This window comes from Stegodyphus dumicola, chromosome 2, assembly GCF_044657685.1.
Source record: "Stegodyphus dumicola isolate Sdum_Otavi_A_Nest chromosome 2, ASM4465768v1".
Lineage (NCBI taxonomy): Eukaryota > Metazoa > Arthropoda > Arachnida > Araneae > Eresidae > Stegodyphus > Stegodyphus dumicola.
The window spans coordinates 236218785-236231112 of record NC_140769.1 but is presented as its reverse complement, the minus strand read 5'-3'; the positions used below and the strand labels follow the sequence as shown (position 1 = coordinate 236231112).

The 12328-nt window shown below is 31.2% G+C and overlaps 1 protein-coding gene across 1 annotated transcript in view; it reads left to right on the top strand.

Moving 5' to 3' along the window:
- Nucleotides 1-12328, top strand: part of LOC118200743 (uncharacterized) — a 176968-nt gene that overhangs the window by 81292 nt on the left and 83348 nt on the right. Inside the window, exon 9 of the mRNA XM_085810269.1 lies at nt 3472-3539. Within this exon, the coding sequence (XP_085666395.1) occupies nt 3472-3539 (68 nt within the window). The remainder of the gene's footprint in view (nt 1-3471; nt 3540-12328) is intronic.

Genomic DNA, 12328 nt, shown 5'->3' with positions numbered 1-12328 from the left:
GGATGGATGTGCTATTGTATCTTGTTTTGCTAGTAATGTCAGATTGTTCAGTGACCCTCTCCAACCATTCCTACAAATCTCAAATATCTAGGGATTGGTTTTAAATCGAAATTTAATCGAAACTAATTGCCAAAATTCTACTGCCTAAGATAAATTAGTTGTCGCCCTTCTAAGTATCCTCCGGCATTTGTGATAGCAGTTGTGTTGGTTTGTATGTTTGTTCTAACTTCTCCTGGAAAGCCCTTCATCTTCTTGGACAAACCAGTTTCTCTTTCTTCTCTGTTAAACTGCAGGTTTCTACCATAGGTTTTGTCCCGTAACACATCTAACACTTGTGGGGGTATCAAAACATCGTCGACTAAAGATTTTGCCATTGCGCAAATTATCTCTTGATGAATACATTTGCACCATTTCCATTAATTACTGCTAATGGTATTTTTACTAGCATTTACTTTCTCGAGGGTAAAAAAAAATCCCCTTCAAATTAATTGCAATTGGCAGATCTCTTCAATTGTATTTTCCTTTAGAACAATTATCTCACTACTTGAATCGATTAATACATTACTTATCCGACCTTTTACACTAACCTGCACTGTATCAAATTTCTATAATTCCCTTTCTATTGATTGTTTAGAAATTTCCTTTCCAAAACATCCTGCTTTGGCAATAATACAGTGGTACCTCGACATACGAGTTTAATTCGTTATGTAAACTTGCTTGTATGTCAAATTGCTCTATCTCAAAGTAATTTTCCCCATTGAAATTAATTGAAATGCCATTAATTCGTTCCAGCTCCCTAAGTACCACCTCAGTAGTTTTTGTTAAGTTTTTTTGAATAAGAAAAATGTATTTGCAAGGAGAAACATTTATTTATAAATAAAAAATACATATTCTATAAAAACATAATTAAAAGAAAAAAAGGAAGACAATGTTGTTGACATTGACAAACTGTAAACGCAGTTTTGTGATTTTTAGCTAGGAAACTTGGATAAGGTTTTAAAACCATCAGAGTTTAATTAGAAAACTGAAAGGTGTTCTTGTAGCTAGTTGTCTAATATAGTATTGGCCATTCTGACCCTTTTGTATAGAGTGCAAAATGCAAGAGGATTTGCAACATTGTTACTAAAACAATGAATAAAATGAAATTCAGCAGAAATGATGACATATTTAAAAAAAAATATTTGAAGAAAGAGGCCTATGTGACAATTGCTGGGAAAAGAAGTACTCTACATCTTTCTTAAAAGAAGCAAATATTTGCCTCTGTTGTTAGCATTTGTATAAAAAATTATATTTTTATTGAAAGGTACAAATAATAAATTTTTTCATATACATATTTTTTTTACCATTTGCATTTTAATGATTGCACCCAGGTATTAATTTGAAACTAAAGTTGTTATTTAAAAAATATCTTTTCTTTCACTATAGGCTTATGGTTAAAAAATTATATTTGCCCTGAGTTTTTTATAAAAGATCTCTCAATTTTTTAGGTTGGCATCTCTGCCTAGGAAAGTGAGATATATACTCAATAATTAATATAAGTTTGCTAACCCTTCCCCCCGGCATGTTACCTTTTAAAGTTGGAATTTCAACCCCCCCCCCTGAAAAAGGGGAGAGGAGGTAGGCAGTCTAATCAGGCCTAGAGGAGTACACAGCTACACTTTTGTAGAGATAGCATTACCTTACCGTTTTAATTCTGTGAGTGTGCCTGAAGCAGGCATACTGAAAGAATAGAGCTTTGAAAAGAGTGCTGAAACGAACATTGCTGGGAAGAGCATAAAAGAGCAAGAGATTTTGCCTATGATTAGAAAAAATTAGATTCTGAATACCATAGTAGATTTAGCATTACCCAGGGTCTGCCACAGGAAGGCCTGCTACTCTACACCCTTCCTAAAAAGAGCTATTCTTGGTTATATAAAGATTACATGCGTATGAATGGAAAAAAAGTAACTTGAGTATATGATAGTTACATTTCACATTTACACTTTTATCTATTTTTTTTTCATAGGGGTACTTTTTGAAGAAAGTGACACCACCTTTGAAGAAGTACAATCCAATATTGCATGTTTTGCACATGTACCGGAATCTGTATCAGATTCACTACTATATAAAAGCAATTCGCGTAACACTTTCAGTGATTCAGAAAAGGTCAGCCCTCTCCAATCCATTTGGAAAATAATTAAAATAATAATAATAAAACACTAACTAATATTATATCTACGATTAGAAATTATAAACTATAACATAAAATTAAATAAACGTCTATGACTCAAAACTATCAAATGTAGCACTAGCAAAACTTCCTTGAATGAAAGCGAACTGCTATAGTGAAAAACCAAACAGCTAACTGATAAAATTACTCCTGAACTTCAGAAAATCACCCCAACAATTTCTTAGTTGATAACCAAACCTCCCCTTCCAACCCAAAAAAAAGAGAAAAATGGGAAATGAAACATAGATGTGGACCCACATTTTCTATTGTCAATGGGCTGACTGTAGAGCTGCAGAGAAACAAAGATACAGTTGTTGGTCTTGTCCTAGTCTCTCAGTGATCCCACTCTGGGCACACCTGATGTTCTCCGTTTGATTTTAGGCAAGATTTCAAGGTAAAAATTTAAAACTAATATAGAATAAGGAAATTAGCATACAGCCAAGAAAATAACATAGAAATTTCTTTTCAAACAATTCTTTTTATATTTTAAAAAAGGAATCTGGAAGATTTCTTTGAAAAATGAGGGTGGCTAAAATGTATGGACTGGTTTGTGTTATGCTGCCATCTAGTATAAGTAAAGAAGGTTCAGAGTAACCTATAGTAACCTATAAATCCCTTTTCATTGAAATTTTCTGTGTGTACTGAAGGAAATTTTTAGGTGTGCCTGGACCTCAAAGAGTTAACTGCTGAAACAAGTGTTGCATTGATATTACAATTTTCTGCTTATATTGGAATTCAAATACACAGTAAATGTCAGAACTCTTCTTATATAAGTGTTCTGGCTATCATTACAGCTTCATCCCCAAACTAAGAAATACCAGAAGAAGGTTTCAGCCGAATTTGAGCTTTAGTTTTGATGTAATACACCAACTTTTTAATAAAATTCTCCTTTTGTTAGTAAAATAAATCGTAAGAATACAGTAAATCGTAAGAAAAATAGTATATAACAAAAATATGTAAATAAAGTTCTCTTTTTATCATTCAGAGTCTAAAGAGAGATTTTTTTATTAAATAGAATAAAAGATGAAAGGCAACTTAAATTTGCTTCTGGTCCTTCAATTGGCAGTTATTTAGGAAAAAGTAATAGATAATCCTCATTTTCAGCCAGTGTGAAATAAAAATAAATATTGCTTTAACAGTCTTCATTATATTTTAAAGATTCATATTTATGAAGTGTATATTTTATAGGATGATGTCATTAAAGGAAAATATATCCTATCATAGAATTGCACTTAATGGAAGTATTTTTTTTTTTTCCTTAGAAAAAAGAAAAACAGGTGATACCTTGATGAATGAACGGAGTTCCAGGTCACACCTTATATTTCGAATGGTATGGTTTGAATCATTCTATTTTTTAGTGAAAAGAATGTCAAAAATTTCAAGAAGTATTTTTATTTTAAATTCTGGCAGAAGTTTCTTTTGGTTTTCAGTAGACTTTTAAAATTAAATTTCAGAAATTTCTCTGAAGTCTTACTTTTTATATTTATCAAACTTTACTATCAGCAAGATTATCAATGTATGGAACCTAACTGTATTATTGATAACATTGCATGCTTATAAGTATGATGCACTTTTTTTTTTCCATATCAGATTACTTTAAAACTGCATTTTCCTAATGCAGAATTTCTAATTTAATAACAATTATTTTAAGACTTATATATATATAATAATATAAAGGTTCGATAAATTTTCATGAAAGGGTTCCACAATTTATTTGATAACATCTTAGTTGGAAAATGTTGTTCTTCAAATTAATTCAGGAAGAACTGCATCCAGTAATGAAATGTTCATGTTCTACAATATTTATTATTCAGAGGCCCATATTCAGAGTAAAAAAGTCCATCAATTTAGGACAACACACTTTATTTAAACGAATAATGAATAAAACGTGCACACAGCAAATCATATTGACCATCACACATTATTTTGCATATCACCATCATCTGCGTACGCTCGAATGACAGATGTGTCGAGAGAAGAGGCAGCTGCGCCACCATAATTAATACACATGCGCATAAGAAAAAAAGTTCGCTCGCCTCTACCCATATATCTAAAAAAAGTTCGCTCACCCCTCCTGTGAGCAACATTTTTTCAATACAAAAATGAAATAGAAACAAGCAATATATAACATATTACATTAAGAAATTAAGGAAATTATTTTCAATGTATACATTAATTTTTTTTCACTGACCACATAGTAAGAAAATCTGCAATCATATTATTAATTTGTGAATATTCCAACTTAATGACATAGTCTTTTATTAAGTCTTTCATAAAATGGATATGTAAGTTCATGTGTTTTGATTTCATGGAAGATCTGGCACAGTTGATCCATTGGATAGCAGCTTGACTGTATGAATTCAAAACCACTGCACCATTTAAAAATTGTTTACATTTTAATTCTGGTAATACATTTACAGTCCAAATAATATCCTTACAAATTTCAGAAATAGAAAATAATTCTGCTTCACAAGTAGACAGACTAACACTTCTTTGCTTACAACATTTCCTAGAAATCATTGAATCACCTAGTAAAATAGTACCACCAGAAAATGACTTACCATTTTCTGCATTTCCCCAGCTAGCATCAGCATATGTGTTTAAAACTCCAAAATCATTGCTATGGAAAAGTTTTTTTTTTTTTTTTAATTTATTTTTTGTACCTTTTAAAATACCTTAATACCCTTTTAGCCAACAGATAATGCCTTTTCTCTGGTACATGATTAAATTGTGACAAATGCGTTGTTACAAATGATATATCAACACATTCTATTCGCTAAATATAAAAATTCCCCAGTTAATTCCAGATACAATGTTGTATCAATCTTTTCATTTAAAAAGGACCTTTATCTGCCCCTTTAACGATTGGAGTTTTTACTGCTTTACAATTTTCTAAATTGTGTTTAGTCAATAAAGATTCAATATATTCTGTTTGAGACAAACATAAACCATTTTCAAGTTTTTCTATTTGCATTCCTAAAAATTTTGAATTAATATTTCCATGCAACTCAAATACATTTTTAATTTTAGAAACAGTATTTTCAAGCATTTCTTTATTATTACAGAATACAGCTAAATCATCATCAACATACAAACACAATATAAAAATGATTTTGGTATCATTGTAAATGAATATACACTTATCAGATGCTAATCGTACCAGTCCAAGTTTTTCTAATTTAGTTTTTATTTTCATATACCAATTTCTACCCGATTGAGGCAACCCATATTCTTTCATTTTCTTTTCAACCATTTTCTTTAATTTACATACTTTTCCTTCTCCAATCAGTTTTTCATAACCAGGGGGAGGAGTCATATACATCCTTGTTCAAGTCACTGTGCAAGTATGCTGTTTTTACATGATAAAATTTAACAAATTTAATTTAGTTGAGTGCAAGCAATAAACTAAAACATTCAATGTTAACTACTGGTGAATATGGTTCAGTATAATCCTTATTTTTTTGATTAAACCCAGCCGCTACTAATTGCATTTTATATTTTACTTCCCCAGAGTCTCCTTCCTTCAAAGTATACACCCACTTACTTTTTACTGATTTTGTTTTTTCAGGCCTCTCTACTATTTCCCACACTTCGTGTTTGTGTAGTGAATCTAATTCATTTTCCATTGCGGATTTCCAGTCATACCAATTAGCACTTTGTTTTGCTTCTGAAAAATCATTCGAAACATTACTGATTATACTTGACGCTAGTTGTTTTGATTTGAGCCTCTTGGAACGTCTTAATGGTATTTCATTTCCATATTTATTACTTTTTTCATAGCTATCAGATGTTTGGATTTTATTCCCGCTGTCATCGCCCCCACTACAGCAGCTCATGTCAGCGATTTTGAAATTCGATGAATCATCATATTCGCTTGTTTGAGTGTTTTCCCTAACAACCAATTCGAGGTGTGGTTTTCCACTTTTTGTTTTTTGATGTACTTCATTTTCCTTCCATGAAATTCCTTTTAATTTTTCAATATCCCAAGTTTCTTTGGTTTTATTTTTCCCCATATAATAGCTACCTTTTAAAGATTCGTTAAATTTAACTGATCGTTCTTCAAGTATTTTATTACTTGCTATATCATAAATACGATATCCTATTCTTTCTCTAGCATATCCTAATATTATCCCTCTTTTTCCTGGTATATCAAATTTGTTACGCGTTACTTTCGGAATGTGAAAGTATGCCACACATCCAAATTTTTTTAGATAGTTTAATTTGGATTTTTTTATCAGCCCAAATTTCTATCGAAATTTTTTCTTTTCCTTTCCGGGGCGTTAAATTTGATACTTGAGTACTAAAATTAATTGCTTCTGCGCAGAATTTTACCGGAAGCTCATTCTTATGTAGTAATGTCCTAGCTCTTTCCAAAAGAACTCTGTTTGCCCGTTCAGCTTTCCCATTACTTTCACTGTTATATGGAATTGTTTTTTCATGAAAAATACTAGAATTAGCAAGATAATTATCTAATTGTTCATTTACAAATTATAAACCATTGTCTGTTCTCAAACGTTAAATTCTTTTACCAGTTAAATTTTCATACTTAGCTTTAAATTTAGAAAATGCATCAATACTTTGTTTTTTCTTTTAAGAAAATAAGTAAAATACATTCCAGAAAAATCATCCAAGATCATAAAATATTCAGGCCCAACAATTGATTCAGTTTGAACAGGACCGCACAGATCCAAATGAATTAATTCTAAAATTTCTGAACTCTGACTAATGTCAATATTTGGATAACTTTTTCTAGTTATTTTTTCTAGTTTCACACTTAAAATCACTTACATCATTAATATCAATGTATTCTTTCATTTTAAGCATATATTTTGGATTTAAATGGCGCAGTCTACTATGCCAGAGTTCATAATTATTGCCAGTATAATCATTAGAAATGCAACATTCAAAATTATAATATTGTTCTAAATTAACTTCAATCCTACCATTATTCTTAAATGCTTTAAAAAGTAATTAATTACACCTACTAAAAATTAATGCAGAATTAATTACTTGATTCAATTTTACATCCTTTATCCATTAATGCATTGAGTGACAATAAGTTATTTCTTAAATCAGGGATATAACTAACATTACTAATAGTTAAATTAACAGAACTAGAATTCTTTGAAGTTATAGTTTTTGCTTTAACAGTACCAATACCTTCTGAAAATATTTTTTAATGTTTACCTGCCTGGTAAATCTCCCTCACCTCTAGTGTAATATTCTGAAACCAAGAGGGGTCTTTTGCCATAGGTCTAGTTGCACCACTATCCAGCAACCAAATTTTGTCAGATTCATCATTTTTTCCATGTGTAAGTTGAAGAGCAAAATCACTTTCTCTTTCATTAGAACGAATGATGAACGAGATGAAACATTCACACTTGTAGGTTCTGATTTCTTTCTTTCTTTCTTACCTTTGGATAACTCACTTTTTGGATTCTTGTAGTAGTAGTCTTTCGCGATATGACCAGACCGTTGGCAAATGTAACAAATTCTTGGATTATAGTTTGTATTTCTCCTTGATACAAACACTTCAGCGTTGGTTTTATTAGATCGTTTCCCGTTCGTTGAACTGTGTGCAGACTCTTCCTCACGGAGTATTTTGAGTACTTCATCATTTGTTTTTTCATGCTGAGTTTTTACAATTTCCCTAATTCGAGAGAATTTTCCATTAAGTCCACGGACTGTGTAAAACACCAATTCCCTAGGAAATACTTCTAGTCCTAGCGATTGGCACTTAGTTGCTATTCGCCTCGCTCTTGCGATATATAATCATTTGCCGACTCATGCAACTTCATTTCTAAATTTTTTAATTCATTATCGGCATCTATTTTTCGATCTTTGGCTTGTCCCGTAAATGTAGATTTTATTTTCTCCCAAAGAATTTTTGTATTCTCTTCTGTGGAGAACTGAAGTGCCTGTTGATCCGACAGTGAAAGTTTTATATACGCTACGGCGTCAGCGTTTTTTTCATTCCACAATCTTTCATCTTTCTTATCTAAGTTTTCTGGTTTTATAGTCGAAATTACTGAGTCAAGTCTTTTCAATAATAAGGCAGCTTTAATTTTCAATGCCCAGATAAAATAGTTCTCACCAGTTAATTCGGGAATGTTCTACTTCTCCATTTCTGGCTTTCACAGAGACAATTTTAATTTCAATTCAGTATTTTACATTCCATTTTTCTTGATATATTTGTTGTTCAAAGGCTCATATTCAGAGTAAAAAATCTGATGTGTACACCACATGACTTCCTTGTACGTAATGTTAAATTATACGCATTTTTTCTTGCATTTTATTTAAACTTATTAGATTGAATTAAATCTACTTCGCCGACAGCGCATAAACCACAATAGAATAAATGCATTCCTTAAAATTCTGTTTACCATAGCAAAACTCTGGCGCTAGATTTACTTAACAGTATTATATTTCATTCATATTATAACTCAGAATGCACAAAATGTATATCATTTAAAGAATTATCTAATCATTGCCACATGTTCTATTCAAATACTATAATAAAGCTAGAACTATGTATAAAAGAAATTAAGCAAACAAAACAAAAAAGAAACAGTTTTTCACAGACGATTGAGTATTTCTCATTTAATTAATTCACTTCTCACTTCGCAAGAAGGCAAAAATACATAAAAACTCAAAATATCTATATTAAAAATTACGAAGTAAATCTTAAACACTTATTTCCTCAAAAAATTCCAGAAAGGATTAAGCATGATTTAATTGGCAATAATAAATGAAGGGCGTTATCTTTGTTGTTGCGAAGCTAAGTTTCTCTAGATTGGCAACAAATCCATTAGTCTCCTGTTTCAAATGTAAACATCAATGGCCGCCATTAAAAACAGCCATTAAACAACTTTAAAATTGCTGATAATTCTAAAAATATTGCACACAGATTTACTAAAGGCATAAAATCCTTAACCAAAAGATAAAAACAACATAATTCAATCATTTTTAAAGCAAAAAATGTACAATTTACAAACATATAAGAGTAAAGAACTGAGATCACTGAGCCGGGTAATAGAGTGGAGATATATATAAATATATTTATATATGTTTGGTGCGGCCGATTGCAACCAAAATACGAGGTGCACATCTACATGTTATAGCAGTCCTGTATACAAAATTTCAACGTTCTGAGGCTACTCATTTTTGAGTTATGCGAAATACATACGTTCGTACAGACGCCAAGAAAAATTCTCTTCAGAATTCAATTTAAAGCAGTTTTATAATTTTTTTTGAAGGAAAGGAGTATTTTATTCTGTCCTTACGTACAGATATCACGCAAAATCATCGTTAAATTGCATTCGATAGCGGTCAAAATGGATATTTTCGTTGAAATATGCTGCCTGAAACTTTTCGCGATTACAATACTTTCTTATTCCTTTGTACAAGGAAGTAAAAAGTTCATCAATTTACGCCAGCAAACTTTATTTACACGAATAACAAATAAAAAGTGCACACAGCAAATCATATTGACGATGGCACAGTATTTTGCATATCACCATCATCTACGTACGTTCGAATGACGGATGTGTCGAGAGAAGAGACAGCTGCGCCACCATAATTAATACGCATGTGCATAAGAAAAAAAGCTTGCTCTCCTCCCAACAATATTTAAAGCAAACATTTTAACAAATGAAGAATAGGAAAGAGTTTAATGGAGTTAGTAGTTATAAAAGAATTTCATTCAAAGAAATGAGTAGGTTTTTCAGCTCAGAGCAGAGCTGGATTAAGTTCGCAAGAATTCTACACAGCCTTTGACAGGGTCTGTATGGTCCTTAAAAGTCCTTAGGTTTTTTTGGAGTCGATTTTTGGTCCTTAAAAGTCCTTAATTTCGGCCAAAATCGGCAGAAGGTCCTTAATTTTAATCATCTAAAATTTCTGTCTTGTTTTTTAAGACTGCTGTTTTGAGTGTAAATTATCATTATGGAGGAATATTTTTGACAATTCACTGACAAATATGATTATTTTTTGAATAGGTTCGTTCGTTATAATTTGTTCCTATTTCAAATGTAAAGGGTGGGATACCAGAATTTCTGAGCTAGGAGTCAAACATAAGCATTTCAAAAGTATTTCATTTTTTTCTAATGAAAAGCATTTAAACAGCTATTTAAGATGGGAATTCATTTTTCAACAAACATTTAATATTAAACATTTATGATGGGAATTCTTTTATTAAAGGGCTTTAAATTTGGTGACTTATCAACATTTTGGTGATTTTAAGATGAATTTCTATAGAAAATTTTTAATTCGGAGATCTGGGAATTATTCGACGACTTTTTTGGAAACATAACATTGATAAATTTAACTAAAATAATGGCAATATATTGAACTTACATTTAAGGTATAACATTCAAATAAACCATTTTTATTTTCTTTTGCTGTCATATTATAAAGTGGCATTACTTTCCATTTTGGGGACTTATTATATGGGATTTTGAATTTGAAAAATAAACAAGGTAATAAATGCTATAAAGCACAGTTTACAAAATTCATAGCATCCTTTTAATTTTTTCATGGTAAGAATTTTCCCCATGTATCACCTCTGGTGCATTAGTGGCTTATTGGAACCTTAAAATATATTAACTAGGTTATAATGCCAGGAACTCTACATGAAGCTATAACATTAACTGCGTCAGACAGATGGATCACAACAGTGGCGGAAGGGCCAAAGAAATCAGATCTGACAGGAAAATAATATGTCAGCCTTAAGGCCCCATACAAAATATCATTATACATATAAGTTATTGTTGTTATCATCATCACCACAAATAATTTTATAAAATAAAAATATACCTTTACAGAAAAGTAACTCTTTATTCATAAAACAGTGTCTGATTCATAATTAGGTATTTAAATATTTTTTAATTCCAGGTACCTAAGCAAATCTTTCCTCCATTATATCTTCAGTTTCTGCTTTAGGCAAAATATCCTTCTCTATGTTCATCAATAGTAATGACTCCAAATTAGCTTGCATCATAGTACTCCTTAATCTACTTTTTGCAATTTATTATTTTGAAAAAGTTCTTTCGCATTCATCGTTAAGAGATAGGGTGAGTACAAATGTATAAGGAAAAAAGACACTGGCTTATGCAATACTATATAAATTATATTTTAAGAGTAATTTATATGCACATTTAGCTTTGGATGAATGCTCATTAATAAATATAGCACTCTCTCCTTCTGACTTGATATTAAATTCAGAATAATGATTTTCAGTTGAATTTTTTAGTATTTCACATTTAATTACTAGGTCCTGATAGTCATCCTAAAGATTTTTATCAATTGTTACACCTGCATAGTGCTCTAATAATATAGAAAAATAGTCTAAAGTGTTCGGAGACAATGGCTTCAAAAAGTTTTTGGGATCGAGAAGTGATACGTCTTCATACAGCTTCCTATGCCCCTTTAAACCTACTTTCCATTGATGAAATAATGCTATCCATTATCAAATTAAAGACAGTAACTTCAAATTGTTTGATAATGCAAATGAAATTATTAGTTGACCAATTCTTCGTCGTCCATTTGTTACACTTTTCGTCGTCTTCTAGCAGGTAGCCCTTCTATAATTATATCACAACCCAGCCTTTCTAGTTTATTATTGCAATCTGTTGCAAACAATTTTGATCTATTGAATATTAAATTGAAGTTTCTAGAAATGGCTTTTAAAGAGCTTGTAGTCTCCCTAACCATATTATATGCTAGGATGTAATCTAATCCTTTAGTCTGCAAATATTTCGTTACTGGCTCAGTATATTGAAATATTTTCAAACATACGTGAGCCGACAAAAACATTCTAAAAGTTGATATTTTATCCAGAATAGATTTTGCCATTTGTCAATTCTGCGAATTTTGTATACCATTGGAAGATATATTTTTGAGTGAAAATATTAATTCTGTGCACATACCCTCACTCACAAGGTTGTATCGCCGAGTCATCTGTGTCGATTCGATTGTTTGAGTTTCTTGATTGGCCTGAAATAGCACCGGCCCTATCCACCACTGGATTACAACTAACTTTCAGAACTTGCCAACTTCAAAACTACATCAGGCTTTTAGGTTTGTTCTGATCAAGAGATCTCTAGCCAAGCAGCAGCATTGGCA